This window comes from Corvus cornix, chromosome 1 (assembly GCF_000738735.6).
Source record: "Corvus cornix cornix isolate S_Up_H32 chromosome 1, ASM73873v5, whole genome shotgun sequence".
Taxonomy (NCBI): Eukaryota; Metazoa; Chordata; class Aves; order Passeriformes; family Corvidae; genus Corvus; species Corvus cornix.
This window is the reverse complement of record NC_046332.1, coordinates 59,943,982-59,965,971: the sequence shown is the minus strand read 5'-3', so window position 1 is coordinate 59,965,971 and position 21,990 is coordinate 59,943,982. Positions and strand designations below refer to the sequence as shown.

General features: G+C 34.2%; 1 protein-coding gene across 10 annotated transcripts in view; it reads right to left on the bottom strand.

Annotated features, from left to right (window-relative positions):
- The window catches only part of PCDH17 (protocadherin 17), a 90,750-nt gene that overhangs the window by 56,323 nt on the left and 12,437 nt on the right, over positions 1–21,990 (bottom strand). For 9 of the 10 annotated variants that reach the window (XM_010405594.4, XM_010405596.4, XM_039568523.1 and 6 more), the window contains exons 3-4: positions 5,183–5,241; positions 4,844–5,016 (exon numbers count right to left, since the gene is read on the bottom strand). In XM_010405594.4, coding sequence (XP_010403896.1) covers positions 4,844–5,016; positions 5,183–5,241 — 232 coding nt within the window. The remainder of the gene's footprint in view (positions 1–4,843; positions 5,017–5,182; positions 5,242–21,990) is intronic. The other variant, XM_039568510.1, reaches the window with a different exon arrangement.

The following is a 21,990-nucleotide window of genomic DNA, read 5'->3' as shown; positions in this document are numbered from 1 at the left end:
AAAAGATTTCACCTGTTGTGTCAGTTTCTGGGGACTCCCAGCCTCCATCAGTTTCTCAGAAGTGGCCATCACCAGTTTTGCAAACTTTGAAAAGAAATATTTCTCCACAATCTTCTTTTTCTATTATCTCATTGAGCTGGTGTATTCATAAAGAACTCATCATCCCCAATGGCATAGAAAGCATTGGTGATGATGTCAGACAGCAGAAATGTGCTTGATGAACTTTCTGGACCTATCAGTCTAGACTGATTCTAACTCAGTTAAACAGAATGGATTTTAATTATCCAACAGACTCGAGCAAGATTATGCCAGGAAAATTAATGGATAGTCCAGAAAAATCTTGGTAAAAATTTTTTGTAGTTTCTGCTCTGCTACAGATGGCTAATGTAGAATATTTGATTTTTAGGATCAGTCTTGTTTAGAAATAGAGACTACAAATGAACAAGTTACTACACACTTCTTATGTGAACTTGTTCAGTGGGCAAACACAAGGGATAACAAACAGTATTCACAGAGATTCTCTAGCACTGATATAATTTTTACTCCTAAAACTTGCATGCAGATCTGCCTCAGTTGTGATGCAAACGTATTTTTGTTGTGATGAAGAAAGCTATTATATTTTCAAGTTACACTTATTATCACTTTTTTTTCATGCAGATACATTAAATTCCTTTTATACTAGTAACTATACCCTAGGCTAAAACGGTGCTGTTTTACAGAGAAGCCTGATGGGCAATCTTGGTCCTAAAGGAGAAGATGACAACTACGCTGAAGAGTTTCCTTTTACCCTTCCTTCAAGCAGCCGCCTCTGTTTTTTTCTTTATTCTCAGGATCCACGCTATTGATAATGAGGCAACAGCATATGCAGAAATGGCTCTTCTATGGGATGCAGGTGTGAATGGCAAGAAACTGTGTTGAAAGAAAGATGCAACGCACAGTGATAAAGCAAAAATTCAACAAAGCTACTGAATTTGGAAATATTTGATCCCTTGAAGTTTTTTTTGACAAAGACATGAAAGTGTAGACTTACACTAGAACAAGAAAACACAGACAGCAATAAAAACAGAAAAGAAAAGGAAAGTAAAAATTCCTGGGAAAATCTAACAAAGACAATAATTTATGAGTAACTATAGAAAAGTCCATAACTCTGTATTTTTTACTGATTATAAGGTAAGCATATGCAGGACTCACTCAGAAAAGCATAAAATTAACATTTCACTGTCTTACTGCTCCCTTGTAGATATTATTGTTTATGGTTTATGATATAATTTTCAGCTTTGGATATCTTTTAAAGAACTATAGATTATTGTTCTGATTCTTAAACCATACCAAACAAAACAATTACTCTGTTGTTTAAATGCAAAAAGTGAATATTACATGCTACTACTTCAAGCGAAATAAACAGGCAGTTTGACAGATGTGTTTAAAACTATTAATTCTTGTAAGACTTCTAAGTAGGGTGATCTCAAACTGTCCAAACTAGTGATAGGGTTTAAAGTATCAGCAACAGAAGTGGAAAAAAAGACAGGTAAATAAAACAAATTTATCCCAAACAATTCTGTTAAAAGAGTAGCAGGCATATGGAGCAAGCTGTTTAGTAAGACAGCTGATTAAGATAGCATAAGTAAGCTTAAGAAACAGCTAGATATTCTTATGCAGAAAGTGGCTTAGCTATCACAGCAAGAGACTATAAGGCTGAGATAACTAAAGTGGGACGTGCCTATTTTAACACAAGACTTACTATCGTATAACTTTTAAAGTTTGGGGTTTTTTTCTGCTTTCCTTCCATTAAGGCCATTCCATAATAATTTCATTAATTATTAAATTAATTATAGAATATAATATAATTATATTAATTAATAATTTGCGTTGTCTTTCTTATTTGTGAAAATGTTTAAAATCACTACCAGACAAAACTTGCTATCTGAATATATTTTCCTTGAAATCAACTATTTCAATAGTAAACTGACAGGCTCTATCATTCACTGTTTTCATCAATTTAATTAAAATCATAAAGTAAGCTTGATTGCTTCCTATCCCATGCTGAAATCAGAAGACATCTTGTCTACAAAATTTTTTTCATAAAATTTCCTACTTCTCTGTTACTGAGAGATGCACAATTGCTGTAGCGCTACCAACCTACATTTTATCTCAGTATGGCCTTTTAATTTTCAACTATCTAGGCTATAGTTGCTCAAAGCTGTCATCAAAACACTGGTACAACTAGCATTCTTATTACTGCCATGTGTAGAATTGGACATGTTCCAATAATGTTTGGAATTACGTGAAGAATATGTCAAACTTAAACCTAACTCATTTTTAAATTGACTCTCACATCAAGATCCTGACTTCACAGCTAATCCAATAATTTTTCGTTAATGTCAGAAGATTTAATAATTGTATTGTTTTAATAGCAGAAGAGAAAGTATTTTAAATATCTTTAAACAACAATAATCAAGCCTAGAACTTGGCTACCAAATAGTGAATTCCCATCCCTGCATACAACCCAGAATGATGACAGAACCACAACTTCTGATATTGCTTCAGGCGTTGCTGGAGACAATTGTTTATAGCAAGCTTTCCATCTCCTTTTCCGAGAACACAATTTTTCTCTAAAGAAAAATTCAATTCTTTTTCTATCCTAATCACATATATCATATTTCTTACCTTCCTTCAACTTGGCTTATGACTAGAGAAAGCAATTTTATTTCTCTTGTTTCAAAATAGAAAAATTACATTGGGCTAAGACCCCTAATCATACTAAGCTCGATGACAAGTAATCATTGATTTTATTGGGAACACCACATAGCACCACATTTGTTACTGCAATGACCTGAAATACCATAAGGTGCTTGATGCAGGTTCAGTTTTCATAATGTGACAATGATTTTATTACAGCACACTTGAGACGGAGGAGTTCATTCAAGTAAACAAATTTATATCATTACCATTTGTAATTATATTTGGGAGGAGCAAAAGAAATTTTTTTTAAAAAAGAAAAAGTAGTTTATCTCTCTATCCCCATTATTTTTTTTCCTCAGTAAAGAAATTCACATAAACACCCACTGCTGTAGTTCAGCGGCTGACAATACCTAACACCCACAATTCAATATATGCTTACTAAGAACATAAGGAATTCATAGGAGCAGTTGGAATAAATTTCCTTGATGAATTGGGCACCTCATCCAGGTATACTGACAAATGTAAATCTGCATGTAACATTTTGAATTATAATGAAAATAAACCATGGGAAGAGTTGGCTTAATATGCTTAGTAGACTGCATATATTTTGACCAGAATTGATGCTGCTGGACAAACTGCAGTATTATGAACACTGGCCATACAGTCCTTTTCTAAAATAAAACCCCCACATTTTTAATCTGAGTACTAGATAGTTTCCTAGTGAAACTTTAAAAATTTTAAAGCTCTTTCATGGCTATACTCGATAGATGGAAATTCAGAATTTTTGTCTTTTTTTCACACAAAACTGAGAGAATAAGACACACTCTCAAATAGCTTCTTTAAAAAAAATCCTGCACTGCATCTTTATACAGATCAATGTCCAATTATAAGCAGAGAGTTGCTGTGGCAAAAGGTCAGGAAAAAATAATCTTTCCGGCATTTATTACTTGGAAAATAAGGTCACATATGAGGTCAACCTCCAAATGTACACAGAATAAATTATATTGCAGCATTCTAAATATTCTACACTGCAAAAATTATATTGCAATCTCAACATAATCAGAAAAATGAAGTTGAACATGTATTTCCTGATGATTGTACTACAGATCAGACAAAGCTAAGAGGCAAAAAATCCAGGTCCAATTAATCAACAACTACTAAAAGGCTTATCATATATTTCTGCTTAATTAGAAATATAACTTCTTATTAAGGCTGGCTGATTTTATAATTTCTTAACTATCTCTAACAGTGAATCACCTTCCCCACAACAAAGTAAAACAATGGGAAACATACAAAATATTTAAAAATAATTAAGTAGTGCACTTCTTTATTGCTTACGGGGTAGAAGCAAAGAGAAAAGGCAGAGAATGCTAGAGTGCTTTGTCTGCCTGATGCTTAAAAAAAAAAAAGAAATGTATCTTTTGAAATAGACCTCCTAATTAGATAAAACACATCTGGGAAAAAAATGAATTGGACACAGTTTGAGGAAATAAATATGCTTGTTTGGCAGAATGAATGTTGGCAGAGAGCATTGTCATTGTCCTGATAGAAGTAATTTTAGTTGTTTCACAGACACTCTTAATCTTTGGTATCTTCACGGAATGTGAATGAAAGTATACTGAAAATCAGATTGTATTAGTATTTGACACTTCTCACACTACTCTTAATTGTGAAATCAACACTACAAATAGGAAAATGCATCCATGAAATGAAAACATCTTCTGATTAATTTTTACTCTTGTCTTCTATCCAAAGCATTTTCTTTTCCTCTTCTCCAAACTACATGAGGAATGTAAATGACTGGCATTCTTTTATCTGTTGCAGTCATGTCTAGTTTGAATTTCCAAATCACACTTTGACAGAAGGACTTTATATAATAAATCACACGCAATGCCAGTGGAGATAGAATATATTCTAATCATTTTTAAAAGTACTAATTTTTTTTTTTTTTTAATCTTCTTTGGACACTTGTGGTTTCATTTCATGTTCATTCTCAAAGATACTGTGTTCTTTGCTCTGGGCTAGTGACAAGATTTACTGTTTTCTGTGATAATATTATAAGTGGGCTATTCCTCCCTGATAACCCACAACTGCAATACTAATAGGTTGATAAAGATGGTTTAAAGTTTATGTTTTTGTAAGCATTGTAGGCTTCACTCACCTTGTTCAAGTGGCTGGCTTTTAGTTGAAGTAGTTTTCATCTTGAGTGCCTCCCTAACAGACATGTCACAGCAGGAGCCTTTGTTAGTGTCTTGGTCACTGTCAGCCTGATCACTGTCCCCATGCCCGCTGTCCCTCAAGCTGGCTCTTTCTGGATCCTTGAACGTGGAGCTACTGAAATATATATTAAAAAAAAAAAAAAGAAAGAAAGAAAGAAAAAAAAAGAGAGAGAGAGAGAGAGTTGTATTTACTTGTTCTAAGTTGAATTGTACTCTCTGGCAAAGCAATTTTGACAAGAATGCAAATGGGGAAGCCAAGAAAGTTATTTAATAGGCCTTACCTTTGAACAAACTGCTGCCTGCTGCCCATGTAATTGGGCTCTGCGGGAAAATTGTCTGTCTGTGAAAGAGAAGGAAAAAAATACGTATAGTTGTACACTGGACAAATCTCCTGCAGAGCAACAAGATTTCCTAGAGGAGAAATGATTAATAATTCAAAAATTCCCTTAATCTTCAGATTTGTACATTTTAATTAAATTGGAAAATGCTGGCATGTAATTATGTGCTCAGAACAATTAAATGATTCCGGTCCACAAATTACCTGCTAAAGTAAACAATGAGGCTCCAATAAGTGGCATTCTCTGTTAGTAACCTGACAGATGACACTGTTTATGCTTTTTCATTAGATAGATATTAAGACTGATGGTTATTGAAAATGAGAGAAAAAAATGCTTTTGCATATTAAAAAAGTGAATTATTCAATAATACTAATTTTTAATCATAATTACATCATCTACTGGGATTCTGAAGCTCTTGCTGCTGTAATGCAGCTCTGTATACTGCTATATTACGCTTGAATTGAAAAAATAAACAAAAAATCAAGAAAATTTATGGCTGATTAGCTGTGGGGTTTCTCAGATGCTACTGGAAAAATGCAAATATAAAAATATTTGGATTTTCTCTCTTTAATTTTCATCAGTATTAATAGCTATGTCAGAATAATGAGAACCACACATGCAAACAAGAACATTAAATGATCACTGTTGACAAGTAGTTTTTAAAAGAAGATACTTTCATTAAGCCTGTCGTGTATATTTTTAGCAGCATGAGCCAAATAACTGTAGAAGCAGAAGTATTAAAAGGATCCAGACCAACATGGAGTCCTGCCAAAGGGAACTGAATTCCCCTTGTATCATTAGCTGAAGTTCTTTGGGAGAAAGAGAGACTGCATCATTCAGAAAACTCCGCATACTGTACATTCACGCACGTCACTTCTTCTTGCAGCTGACCTAGCGACAGAGCTTCTACTGTTTTCTGCATCACTTCACATCACACCACTATGCTTCGCAGCAGCTCCGGCTTTCGCAGCAGCATCCAGCGGATCAGGATCCGTAACACAGGCAGCACTCAATTAATGAAGCTGGGGCCCAAGGTTTAGTGTCACATAGCAAGTGTTTACACAAGTCTGACTGATCTCTTAGATATTTGGGTATCCCTGCCACCCCCTGCACATTTTTTTGTCTTTGTTTTGGTTTTATCAGTAGGAGAAATTAGAAATTAGAAATACTTGCAACGACTTTCATGGTTGGAATATTTGAGCTTGGAAAAGAGGCAAAGAGTTTTATCCAAAATTTAAGTCACTGCTGTTTGCAGCAGAAATTAGGCAGACACCTGTTACTCCCAAGGGACTTGTGAAATAAATGTGCTTGTATACCATGGACGTCTTTTTGTGTTTTAGAGAAGGGATGGAAAATATAGAACCATCTTCTGTTCAGCATGTATGTCAATGTACACTGTACTTCCAGTTTCTAAATCCTTTAGTTTTAAAAATAAGATTTTAACCCACATTATGTTCACATCCATCCTAGCTTTAGTATATGCAATTAGAGTAAAAGTTCATCTTCACATTTAGTATATATCAAGTCAGAAAAACAAACTTTGAAAACAAAAAAAAAAAGAAGGAGGTGTAAAGATTAAGTATTTCAGCATTTTTATCTGTATCTCTCCAATGCAGCACATCATATTTTGGAAGCAGCTATAATTCTGCTGTTTCTTTTCTTCTCACAAGTTTTAAGCTACTATCTGTCTTTTGTGCAGTGACCCTACCTATATACACTCATATACAATCATTATGACACTGACAGAGTCCAGTACTTATCAACCTGAACAAACATTTAAAACTGCAGAACTCATGTCTGTTTTCTATGTCTAATATATCAAATAGAGATATCCAGGAAAACTGACCTTATGCTTTTACTTACGAAAGACATCTGTCTCCTAAACACAGCTGCTACCAGAATCGACATTCCCATTTTTTGTGATATTGGCAGTCAAAATGCCTGCTTTAAACTGCCTTATTCTCTGCCATTAAAAAAGTCAGACTTTTGCTCTGGAAATAGTTATAGCTCCTCCTTTTCGATGGTGCTAAGAACTTAACTATAAACTGGACTACTGTAGGAACCAGTCATACTTTTTGTCTCTGCATTTTCATAGCAAAAAAACATTTCACACATCCTGGATGAGCCAATACACAGATTTTAAAATAGAAGCTATGACCACATCTTAGCTGCTGAGAAATTCTGTATTTATGGTAATTATTAATGACCTTTAACTAGATAATAATTTGACCAATTACCTTCATACTGTATTTTGCCACAATACAATGAAGTGGGTGCCATGGTGCAGCAAGTTCATTATTACAAAAGAACAAATTTAAGTACTTGATGATCATATACGGACACAGAGCTTGGAGTTGAATACTGTTCTTTCTGCTCTAAAAGCATTAGTCCTTCTATGAATTATGAAGGTATGATGCTTATGTTGAGATGTAACAGCACTCTGAGATACAGGCAGCAAAGGGAGTACTGTTTCATGTATGAAAATATCTATTAAAAATTGTGATAATTAAAAAAAAATTCCATTTTAAGGCTTGGCAGCTTGGAGGAATCTTAGAAATGTAAACATCTGCTTCACGATGGATGAGAGAGAGAGAGACGAATGTCTAACATGTCTAACTCCCTTAAAACCTTTTCTTTTTTTTGTAATCTCAGTTGAAGTGACGGGTCATATACTTAAAATTTTTACACTTTAATGTTTATGGAAGTGATATTACACATTCCAGCTCATGCATTAATTATACTTCTTTACATTGCAGAGCTGTAACTCTAAGAAACTAACGCTATTTTAAAAATCTCAAAAACCTCTTGTTCTTCTCTGGATATACAGCCCCTTCTAGGACAACAAAATCACCAAGCCTCTGGACCTTCAGTTTTAAGGTAGGTTTCAGTTCACCTGAAGAAAGCCGCTCTAAGCTAATCAGCTAAGATCCCTCAATGTGCTTTAGAGAAATACAAAATATCCCATTTGGTCATCTAGTGTAAGGTACATAATACTCCTGGGGAGTATTATAGCCATAGGGGAATCTAGACAACCAGCAAGATGTGCAGTGCAATAACTAAAGCTAAGTAAGATGCATCATGTCAGAAGTGAGTTGCATGGAATTGCAGTTTCTTCATAAATAAAAAAAATTATCCAAATGACAGCATCATTAAGCTCCTGAAGAATAAAATAAAACAAACTCCACCCTCACTCTCACCCTCCTCCCAAAAAAAATCTCCAAGAACAATCCATCTCTAAAAGTTACCAGAGTTAAACAGCAAAGAAACATTTTCTATCTCTGTGATTCAAGGCTGAGGGCTGGAGTACCAATTAGGTCAGCAGCTACCACAGCACAGGTTCTCCAGTAGCAGGACCAGAGAACCAGTTAGATACCAGAGAATTATAGTCTGTGATGTCAACCTAACTGTCCAAAGCTGCCTTAGAGGAGTGGTCCTGGTTTTACAGCTCATTTTCACAGCTTAGTGGAACCAACTCATTTCCAAGGAGAGTATGCTGTTAAACCATTCAACAGATATTGTTTTCTGACAGTTGCTACAACAGACCTTTACAAATACTTTCTTCTATCTGTTCTAATATGTGGCTCTAGATTAAATGTGAAATTTTAGGAACTCTGTCATTAGGTTAGTGTTGCAGAAAAATGTCAGGATTTCTGTACACACATTTGATACAGTTTTCTCAGAAGATGAAGCTCATTTTAAAAAGCCATTTAAAAAGAGGTCAGAATGCATGGGAACTTTTCAAACGCTGCCAAAATTTAAAAAGAAAGGGTTACTACCATTCGGAAAATATCGTACAGTTTGATTTTGTTACCTTTTACTTCAGTGAGTTGAGGAGAAGGAAAATAAAAGAAGAGACAAATTAAACCTGTGCAAAATACAGTTTTCATAGAATCATAGAACAGTTTGGGTTGGAAGAGACCTTAAATATCATCAAGTTCTGCACACCCTTCCCTATCAAGGGCAGGGATACCTTCCACTAGCTCAGGTTGCTCGAGGATCCACCCAGCTTGGCGCTGACTGCCTCCAGGTATGGAACACCAACAACTTCTTGGGGCAACATGAGTTGGTTGGATTTACTGGTATGAAATTTCAAATGCAATGATATAATTGCTAAAGTCTAATAATGGGACTTTGAAAATCATTAACTGGCCAGTGTTTGCACGAAAAACACGTAGAGTATCTGTCCAAGTGCCATCAGCTGTCTACAAAACCACTCATTCTATTAACCTCTCAGGGCTTGTATATTATGACCACACGAGGACCTAGATAAACTAAAATTGTCACTAAGTATAGCTCTCACATGGTGTATTTCGAATACTGAATTTTATAGACTCAGAAATAAAACTATTCAAAAGTTTGAAAGTCAACTGTTAAGTTTCTACTAATTAATTCTGGAATGGCTATGGTATCCAAAAGTTTAATTTAGAGAAAGGAAAATGAAAAATTATAGCCAAGAACAGAGCATGAGAAACAAATTCTTCACAGGATCCATTAACCTTAAATAAACGCATAAGAAAAAAAAAAAGAAGTAAAAACCTAATCACTGGAAACAGTTTGAACCAGCCTGGGCCAAGCATTATACAATGAATTATGGAGAATATTTTTAGCAATGGGCTATATTAATCTCATCCCTTTTTTATCTTTTCATAAATTCATGTTCATAAGGTATATGTGTTTACTTCTGTTGAAATATTATGCTATTTTTATAAATATAAAGAAGTTCTACTGTGGGTCTGCACACACTATTTTTTTTTTTAATTTGGGATTAAAATTACAGCACTATATTAATCAATCAGATTTCAAAAATTCTACTATTGCTCAGTAAGAGAACAGCAGACGACTTATAAAGGCTTCTGCTTTCAAGAATTCCTGCAAGAAGCAGACTGTCTCTTAAAAATTAGAGGTTCCTAGCTATTTTTTTCTTTCTTTTTATTTTTTAATAAAAATTTTTTTATTACAATTTTGAAGATTTCTAGCCATATTTGGTGTATTCCATACTGTTTGAAAAAAATTAGAGAATTTTTTTTTAAAGAGTGTGAAATTCAACAGGTCTGTCTAACGAAAAAGATTTTTTAATCAATGGTTACAAAGAAAAAGAGTGAGAAAAAGAAGATGGGGACAGAGAAAGAAATTCAATATTTAAGTATTCTTGATAAATTATGTCCAGAAATAATTGTCATATAAGGGAAAGATGTACTCTAAAATTTGAAAAAAAAGGACTTAGGCATTAATCAGATTTAAGAATATTAGACAACTAGAATATTCATAATTTTTTTTCTCAGAATTAAACCAAGAAGTATCACATTTTCTGAAATGCTTTAATGCAACTCCATTTTATGTAGGTGTTCATACCTGGAACTATAATAAAGCAAAATGTCTTTGCTGACTCTAACTTCTTTTTAATTAAACATTAAACACAAAAGTGAAATGAAACATCTCTCACCTTTATCAGACTGCCACTTAATATCTAACTCAAGCATTTTCTGTGCCTTTTCTTGAAAAGCTGAATTCCAAGTATTCACCCTTCCCCCATGAAACAAAGATTTTATATAACGGTAATTTCTTCTGGAGGCAAAAGAATTGTATTCTGCCAAATCGAGTTTTGAAAGAGCAGACAATTGTCTTCATTTTGTTAGGAACAGTGTGGGTTCAACATAGTACAATTTTTCACAAAGACTTCTCAGTACAAGACTGCCAGTGAGTGTGTGTACTTAGCCTGAAATAGGAGTTTTTGGTTCCACAAGGTTTACTTCATTAAGAAAATTCATTCCCAATAGCAAAAACAAACAACAACAAAAACAAAAACTAGCCATAAACCTCTCATAAGTTATTCTATCTTTTTCAAGAAAAAATTAAATAGGCTATTTTAAAAAATATTATCCTACTATGTGCTCTCCACTCTCATCCCTTTGAAAATGTTTTTGAGATATAATTTTTATGACGTGTACATATTTGGGAAGTTTCACACTTGCTGCAAATGTGTATTTTGGTGTTAAAAGTCCTACAGAGTGTTTATGTGAATTTCTGACATGTATCATTCTTCAAAAGCACATTGAAAACACAGGCCAGTAAAAACAGTCAGATGCGCAAGGCAATACCGTTCACAAAGCTGCTGTACTCTTTATTAAAGAGTGTTGGTTGGTGGCTGGTGTTTTCTCTTTCTCTTGGAATGAGAAAAGCAAAACTGTGACAGGAACAGGTCCTGAGCTCTTCAGTCAATTGCACAGTGACTTCTGAAAAGGGAAGCTCTGAAGACAGACACTACCATACTTTCCTGTAAGCAAAGGAATGAAGATCTCCCTGTTTAACTGTCTAATCCGTGCACTGTTTTCTCTCACCAAGTACCTTATTTGTTACCAAAATAAATTATTGATTTAGTGGTTAAGCTGTCATACTAAGGTATTGTAGATTATTTCAGTTGTTTGTACTACTGGCTTAATGAAACCAACTACATCTTAAATTTTTACAAGAGTTTGTTCTGCAATGCACAAGACACAAAAGATGACAAAAGCCTGGACTGTGGGAATTTAACACAGTGCAAGGATTAGAAATCACAAGGCCCAGACAGGGTTCTTCTCATCTCACTGATGATTGCACCAAGTCAGAAGACTGAAGAAGCTAAAAAGGTCACTACAGAATGACATATTTTTAAGTGATCCTGGTAAAAAAAGTAGACCTGAGTGGCATTCAAAAGATGAGGTGAGACCAGACCCTGCTCAGAATTTTTGATATGAAATAAAAGATTTAAGCATTTCAGGAATAAGTTTGTCTCTTTGTCAGCAGGGAAGTCAGCTCAACAGAAGCCTTCAGCTCCTCTGCCATTGCAGGATGTGTGTTTAACGTCAGACTTCTCTCTCTAAGAAAGATATGACAAAGAAAAACTATGGAAGCTGAACCCAAAACTTTCTCCTACTGAAAAAGGAGTCAAGATTTTCCAGACCAAACTCCATATTGCTGGATTTTTTATAAAAGTTTCAGATTTCTGAGCCTTATTTTATTTTTCACTGGAGAAACACGAAATGTAATGAAATTAGCATGATCTCAGAAGAAAATGTGGAAAGTTGTCAAATGAGATTAGGAAAAAGGAATTGTAATATAAGCTCTTAAGTCGAACTACTTTTTGGAGGAGATGCAAGATAAGAATGTAAGAAGAGGTGCCAAACATCACAACACATAAAGAGCTCAAGCTGAAAGTACAATAGCACTATCACAGCGTCAATAAATAAGCATAATGAAATTCATGACACATTATTGCATTGCTCTGCACTGCTGCTATTCATTTTAAAATGATGAACACATTTAAAATAATTCACAACTTGTCAAATGCCTGTGAGCAGTGCAGTTAGACTGGTGCCACAAGAGGCATTCATAAAGGCCTTACAAGAGAGCTCCATACAACTTATACCAAAAGTAAAAATGGAAGTGTGGGAAGACAGAACAATAACTACACCTGAATCTGCTAACACAGTTGCATCCAATATATTTACACTGCTCACCAATGATATGTACTTACTGAAGTTACTCTGTCAATAAAAACCACATTAAGAGCCTTTTGAAAGAGCTTCCCTGTCAATTAGGCTGTAGATACATTCTATCGCTCCAGTTTTCCTGTCAATTTAATATACTGGATCATATTAACAGTACTGGCTTGTCAATAAGGCAAATCCGAATCCTATTAATAGAGTTACAGTGCCAATATAATCGGCTTCCCATTTATCGAGCTTCCCAGTATTTGGGAAAGCTGTGAAATGGGATTATAAGGTTAGGTTACATACATCTGTCTCTATATTACATAAATATTTCAGGAATTCTATCCTGTTGTGTAAAGAAGTACATGTAATCACTTTTTTCCATTACAAAAGGTTCAGATGACACAATAGTATAATAGTTTGCCATTGCTGAGAAAACATTAAATTATCCTCATTTATCACATTGTTTCCTGCTTTCACTAAGTAAAACTGCTATTTTATAAGACGGTCTACTTGTGTGCCACACATATAGAACTGCTAAGAGATGTATCCACTTCACCCCACCCGCACAAGTTAGTACCTGCTTCAGAAAATAAAAGGAAAGAGATAAAACACATTTTGGAAACAAAATACAAAGCACTCCACAGTTTCAATCTGTATTTAGCCCTTGTGCTGTGCTATATAATCTTTGTGGAAATGAAACATGTAAGTATAATTCTAGTGTAACAGAAACCCCCAGAAATAGTTAATAAGAGATATTAGTTCATGCATTAAAAAATAGTAGAAGTTCAGCAAATCTTCTATTTAATAGAATCCTTAATGAAGTTGAACATTAGTTGCTTTTAACTACATTCAGTAAGAAATAACTACTTTCACTGGATTAGCAGAACATACAACAGACCGTTAAACCTGATTATATTAAAAAAAAATAAAAAGAAAAAAGTAATTGCATTAAAATATACTGGGTATTCTCTTATCAAATTAACTCTCTAGGTCTGACTTGAAAATATGGATTTAAAAAACATGGTTCAAAAATGACAGTTAAAGGTCAATGAATCAAGCTGCCCATTATATTTTCTGGTAGCAGATGGGTGCAATGAAACCTAATGATTGAATTTGAAACGCTTTAATGCTCCTTTTATCTTTGGCTCCCACCATGTTGAGTCTACCTTAGTATTCCTAACAGATACTATGTTTACTGCATAACAGACTCAATTACAATTAGCTAACTAGAATGAAATCTGCACTTACCACAATATCCAGTTTATTCTAAGAATATCATACCATGAACTCAAAATAACAATACACATAGGAGTGTATCTTTGATAGCATTTGTAGGTTGGGTTTTTTTTTGATTTTTCATGTTAAATATGAAGTCTGGAAATTAGAGGAAGATTTAAATCAAAATTAAAGTAAAATTTTTTTAAATAGTGCCTTGAAATTTAAGGATATGATCAAAGTATTTGTTTAGAATTTAAAAGTGTTTAGAACCCTTTTTTTCTGCATGAAAACAGCCATATCTTTTCTGACCTTCCTTCTTTCTTTCCTTCCTTCCCTCTTTTATTTTTTTTTTCTTTCTTTCTTTCTTACACATTCTACAGTGCAATTTTGATCTCCTGGCATTTTTTTTTGAGACACATCTGAAAGCTCTTACTCAGCAGGAATTCCCAGTGAAGCCAGTAAGCGTAGCGAAATTTGTCCAATTCTTACCACTGCTTATTTCCTGTTTCTAAGAGCAACATAACCCAAGTGTTTTCTGAACAGATAAAAGCTTATAAACACTGCAGTACTGGGTGGTGGAGAAGGAGAACAAATTATGGCCTTTTAACACTGTTAAACTGTTTTGTACTTATCATATTTAGTAAGGAGAAAGCAGAGACACTGGATATTTAAAATCTGTTAACTTTGTGTTAACATCTATCCAGTATGTTTACCTTTTTATGTCCAACCCATACTCCCACTGAAGGCAACAATAAAACTCCCACAAGCCATGACCTGAGGTCCAGTGAAATCAATGGATGTTTTCAAACTGGTTTCAATAGCCCTTGGATCAGTCTGCTTACTTCAATTACAAGCGAAGTGAGTCTTTACATAGCATGCTACATTCCCACAGATACATATGTTGTATGCTGAAGAAAGTTGCATTTAAACAGATTTGTAATGGCAGTGATGGGGAAAGGAGATTAGCTGGGCAGCAAACACTGTATGCGGCACGAAATTCCAGTTCTGTGTTTCTTCCCTACAGAGTGAAAGAAATTAGCAACAAAGATGGAGCAGGATTTGGTTCTGAAGCCACACTGCCTGCACAGAAAACACACACAAAGAGGAACACTGAAGCTTTCTTCCTAGGCGACGATCAGAAAAAGGGGTAAATCTAGATCACCTCCTTTCCTTTAAAGCTGCCACCTTATCCCTTTTCTCTTTCTAAAAACCTGCACCAGAAAAGGAATGATGCTCTTAAATTCCCTAGGAATTCAGAAGAAAATCACAGATGTTAAAACTTACATTATAACTTTCTGTCTAATTTCTTATTTAGGTCATGCAAATCTTTACTTCAACTTTTTATTAAAAATACCCAACAAGGTATTCTCTAAACATTTTGTGACAAGATACAAAGCCCTACTTTCACACAAATACCTTAGCATAATTATTTCCTCTAAGCACTAGGAAAAGACACACCACTAAATATGCTGCCAAAATAATGGCTGAATTTATGACAGAATAGTAGATCATCAAGCTTTACAGACTCACATGGCCATGCAAGGAGATGTTCCACAGTAAAATGGTGATGAGTTGATTTATTATTTGTGACATAAGATAAATAATTTAGAATTGCACAAACTTAGGAAGAGGTTCTGGCCCTAAATATATTTTAAAGTCATAACAGTCATGTGTCTATGATGAGGTACCTCATAAAATGGAAAGTTTGATAGAATACACCATTACACCACGAGTATAGTAGCAGTGGTCAAGTAGACTTGGACAGAAAATATAAGGCTTTTCTGATATAGGGCTGTGTGTATGAATCCACAACTCTGTCACTTTAGTGTTAACCTACTGCAATGTCTTCTGATAGGACTCTATATTAAACTGATTCAGAACAAGCAAAACAAAAAATAGCTACCCTTCTTTATAGGATCACCTCATCTAGGACACAACACCCACTTATCTGAGGATCGCCACTGGTAACCTCTAACTTCATAGGTATTTAAAGACTGACTTTGACCTGTAAATTCTTAAGACTGGAAAAAAATGCTCTGGATTGCCCTTCTCATTATGGCTTGCCATATCAAGACTCTGAAATCAGATTTTTCTGTAAAAGTAAGAAGATCCATATAAGATATAGTCTCTGCAAAGATTACAGGGTTAGATAAAGTCATCTTTCTGTTCCGAACTAGTGTTGGTTTGTCAATATCTAGGACACTGCTGCAAGTTTCAACAGGGATAGAGTGACTGAACATGAATGCTAATATTTGACTGAGAGGTTGGTTAGAACACAGGGATTAAATTATGGACTTTTTCTCTATCTAATTAGCAGGATGCTCACCCAGTATGTGAGCACTTTTTTTCAAAGTGGAATGCATTGAACATCAACTGAAAGATGCATATATACTTTAATTTTAAAATTTTATTTATGACCTCTCAAAGAAAATAGTTAATGAAACCTTCTCTAAATAATGTCCACATCACAGAAATCCCCAAGTCGACTTTCAAAAGCATGCGTATGTGGAAGCTTCTTTCAAGGTGGGAAAAGAATTGAAAACACTCCTGGTGCAGTTCAAGAAATTTCAAACAAAAGCTCATGCAAAAAGGAAAAAAATAAGATTGTTCATGCTACTCTTCCTGAATAGTCAAACCAGATCATGTGTAACACAGACTGATGCTGCTCCCTGCAGGTGGATCATGAGCCCACATGAAGCCACACCAACTTCCAACTTCACTGGAATTAAACATGGAGTTAGGTGCTTAGCTGCAAAGAGTGATCTCCAGGAGCGCAGCCTTTGAGTGCAATTCTTTTACGCATATGCCCTCAAAACTTGTTTTCAGGTAGAAAAAACCCACTAGAAGATGAATTATTTCCATGGGAATTTGTTCATTTACATAATTTCAGGCCATCTTAGTTTACTGGTGTTTCATGGCATTGTGCTATTGGGAATAAAACAAAAGCTATAAAATACTAAGGGACCACCATATTTTTCAGTTCACATGAAGCTTTACTAATGTCTTGATAAATTCCTAAAAAAAATTAAACTTTAGTTTGTTTGGTGTTTTTATTTAAATATTTTGAGGCGTGAAGCAATGAAATACAAAATACCCTTCTAAACTATGCTAAGATCAACAGCAAAATCATTCACTTTACATGAAAATAGAATTAGTATCGTGCTCCTAGAATGCTGTGTGTCACACTTCAGCACAGGGACTTTACAAGGCAGTGGTACAGCATTGTATTCCTAAAGGTTTATAGCATTGTTTCTTTAACCTTAACCACAGGATAATAAACAGCAACAATATAATGATAGTCCAAGCTAACAGTAACCCTAAGAATGTGCAAGGAATAGACTGGCAGGAATTAATCTCCCATTTTCATATATCTGCCCAGGGGAAGTACTGTAATTGCAAAAATTTACTCTTAGACTGCTGAGACTCATAGTAATTATGTTTCTTTTTTAACAGAAATAGCCACAGGTAGTAACAAATTGGGTTTTGAGATGGGGAACTGGGCATGCATTCTAACCCAAATTACTATGTAACTGTCTTTAATATAAAACACTATAGAAAATCCAAAACTTAAATCAGAACAAAAACTTTCCCTTAAAAAAGTCTTCTCGTCCCATGGCTATTCAACACGTGTGCCTATTTCTTCATTCACAGATATCAGCAATACCAGTATGACTGCAAGTAATTTATCTAAATATCTTTGTCATTGTTAACCACAATTCCTGAAGTTTGCATTTGTTTAATAGAAACAGTTTCCTCTTACTTTACCAGTAGATCATAATTAGAAATCCAAATACTCATTCCTAAGTTTCTTTTGCCAGTATCAGGGGATGAAGAAAAGACTATGTGTGGTTTACATATATTTTAAATGAACTGAAATTAAAGTTTTCTTCAAAATTTTGAAAGCCTGTTTGAAATAAATGAGCCCAGGAAAGTACTTAAAATTAATTATTCCATGCTTGAAGGAATTATTATTTTGTTACCATCACATTGCTGCAATAATGAGAGGTATACTTTTGGGAAAGATCATATATGTGGTGGCCAATGAATAAATAATAAAATAAATTGATACAGTTGCTTCTTCCCCTTCCAATGCTATAGATTGTTAGACCGAAAAAGAAGCTACATGTGGTTTAAATAGACAAAATACATGTACAGATTTAGACAAAATGAAGACTGTATATTAAAAGAAATAACAGAAAAATCTGGTTTTCACCTCCTTTTCACCCAACAGCTACAAAGCTGACTGATATATTTCTTGCCTTGGAGCCATGAGATGCAAATTATCATGTGTTTTTAATAACTAACACGGTCCATGGAATCAGTTAAGTGCGGTTTCTTTTCACATGTTGCATGACTTATACCTCCTTTTAATCATCACTCTCAATCCTGAAGTTTGATAGCAGGATTCCATCATTAAGTGGAAAATGAGATCCTTCCTTACCTATACTCTTGCCTCAGGAAAAAAATGACAACATCATTTGTCTCTAAACTTGATGCTTTCTAGTTTGCAGCAAAAGGTGCAGGTTGACAGCATCTTCCAAAACACTGCTACACAGCTCTGTACAGATCATACACAATATAAAAAAAAAATTAGATGCACATTGCTCATTAATAATGTCTTTTTTCCTTCTAGATGGTTCTTTTGATTCCACTCTTCTCTCTTTTCTGTGTATATCCACATATGCTTTCGTACACACAGTTACATTATCTGGCCTGTATCCTAGAAATAGAATGGTTTCTAAGGCTTTGTTGTTGTCATTTTAAAAAGGCTTTTAATTCCATTATTTCCCAAGCACTCTAAATTCCACTATATTCTTATTGCCATTTGATCCACTGAAACTATGAAGAGATCACAAAAGAACACACTTGGTACTTTACAGCTGTGGCTGGATAATCTGGCTCATGATCATCAAAGCAGGATTGTTTTTATGATCTTCAAATCTGCATATCAAATTACTCAAGTCTATGCGAGAAAGCAAGACATCAGGACTATCTCAACAGAATATGAGAAAATGTAGTTGAAGGCTAAGTGAAATGAACAGCTTTTGCAGCTTTGCAGTGATCTTAAAGCAAAGGAGAGAAGCAACAGGGAGCAGTTCATGTGACACAGACTAACAGATTCTGGGCTGAATTCTGCACATGCTTGTGCACATCAGCCACTCCTGTAAATAATCTATTTAATTAGATGGTTCTATTGACCTAAGCTAAAATGATCACTGATTAAGTGTTTTAAGGATCCTGCCCTGAAAGAAATAATATTAATTTAATTATACATATATATGTACATTTCCACAGGCCTCAAAATTACTTATGCACTGACTAAGGATATGTTTTTTTTCTAGATTTGCACAAAAAAAGCACTTTGGACTCTGCTGGTTGTCACTCAAGTGCTGAATCCGAGGTACATTGTTAAAACAATGTTCTTTTCTTTGTTACCTTTAAAATTTTATAGAATTTAAATATTTTCATTAAGAATTAATGAACATTTGTTTAGCCCACTTCAGCTTACCTTTTTTTTTTAACTGACTTGTAGCTAAACAATCATAAGTGGTTGCTTAGCAATCAGCAAAGAGTGAGACAGAAATATAGTAAGTAAAGAAACTGACTGACATGTTCTCTGTTTGAATCATAGTATTCAGTAAAAACAACAGAATAACACCTAGAGAAGTTTAAAACAAAATTGTCTTAATAAAAGAATACAAAAAACTGTCTTTAGGAACAAATTATGCATTTAAATCTACAAATTGTGATTCACGTCTGTCTCTATAAACAATTCCTGTAGCTATTATTAAAAATACATTAAAATCCTTCAAATGTTCATGAAACCATTATTTACCTTTTGTTTTAATTCAATTGTCAACTGTGCTTCCAGTGATTTTAAAAACAGTATATATCTACAAAGCAAGCAAGAGTTTACAGCTTTGAAGACTTGAAATTGATTTTTAATGCACCAGCTTTCAAACACTACAAAGGCTGCTCTCTGCTGATAAAGACAGTAAACAAGAAATTGTCCTTTAAATGTTCCCTTTAATGTTTTTCTTTAATTAAAAATCAATCAAAAAACATTGCCACATAAAAAATTTAAAATTAAGACATTAAAAAATGCTTTATGTTTTTGACACACAAACGCATTCAAAGAATAAAAACTTAGGAGGTTACTTTTGTTTACTTGCATTAGTTTAGACTTTTTTTTGCACTGCAAACATTGCTAATCAAAAAATAAAACATGTAAAAGTAGTTTATCACTTAGCTCTTTTTATAAAGTGGAAATGTTAAAAATATGATGAAATTAAACCAGAAATTATAAAAGTACTAAAGTAAAATATTTTTTAAATACCTTTAGGTTATTTTAATATATTCCTATCCTCTAATCAGACCAAATGTTATTTATGTAGATTAGTTACATATAGACTCTTATTTATCTAACCTGTATTTATTCTTTGATCACAAAGCTTGTTAACTTAAATGGTATTTTATTCTTATGATTGGTTTTCCCATAATTATGCAGTTTAGCTGCCTGCTTTTTTTTTTTAATAAATATATGCACACACACCAATCATATTCAACAGTGTTATGCTGGATGCTCAATGAACTGTAAGAGCCATTTCAATACAATAAAACTGTCTGGAAATGTTCCAGGGCAAGGAGTGGAAATACGAGTAATCACAGTGTCACTAGAACTAGTACAGGCGATACACACGTGTCGGACATACATCAGTAAACGGTGTGAACCACTCTCTGAAAATAATTCTTCATGACTATCATTGCAAGAACCTACAATGCATCGATTAGAGGTCCCACTCACACATCTGATTTATGCATTTGTATCTCATGACAAGACTTTTCCCTTCCCCTTTGGAATTCTCCTTTGGCAGGCCATGGAGACTGCAACACAAAGCCACCCAGCAGGGAACAGGATGAGATTAGGAACTTTTCTGTTATGGGTTAAGGCATTTTATGAATGTGAGAAATTCTGATCTGATACATATGCCACAAAGCCAGTAGAAAGGTCCAGGGCTAAAATCAAATATCTTAATTTGAAGGACTTAACATGCCTAGATTGCTCATAACTTATTAAATTGAAAATAGACCAGTATGGGACTGCTTGTCTTGAGCGCTGGAAAAGGAGATATCTCCTCACTGAACCAAAGTGAGATAAAAATTGATCTTTATACTGTTCCTCTGTACAAATAACACTAATAATTGGCTGAAATTATGCAGTTATGTCTTTATATGTAGAGGGACTCCTGAATTTTGAAGACAAAAAAAAAGAGATCTCTTCTCACGTCAAGCAAGTGGGTGAATTGATCTGATATCCTTTCTGTACAGGTAATACCACTACCTAGTGGAAGCAAACCAGTAAGAGAAAGAGATTGTTCTTGTATGACCTTATTAAGAAGGAAATGTATCAGCAGCCTTTGGGATTTAGATAGAAAATATATGACTGCTCAAGAAGGTTATTTAAAGCACTGCCTAATATTCTAATTAACAGGGACATTTGTAAGAATTTGCTTGTTCTTGAATGTAGTACTTAATACTGAGTATTTTATCCAAAATGCTTAATAATTTACTTTTTTAGTTTCTCATAGGATTTACAGTAATTAATCCAGAATCTTCTTCTGTTATAAAAAAAAAAAAAAAAGGTCTACAGCAGACTGAAAACCAGAAATTTCACTATGACAAATAGATTAGTAGAGCTTAGAATGCACGCTGGCTAAGAGTTGTGGCAGCTGCACATTATTCTGTTTCTTCTCATCAACAAAAGCTGTGACTAGTTAATATCCTTGATGCCCCCTTAAAAACTTAACAAATAAAACACTTAAACTCAGGGAACTTTTTTCCCCAGTCATTTTGCCACTCTCTTCCTACTACCTTTTTCTATTTCTTTTCTTTTTCCTCTTTTTTCTATTAAGGCAAGAGCCTGCAGTCCCCTGAGAGTTTTACTTGTTTCCTGTATTTTTGAACCCTTTAGCATTAATTTTAGCACTTCTCTTACCACTGAAGTAGCCATACAATCGAAAGCATGAAGCTCTTAGGCTATCTGCTGCAAAATTTGTCCCA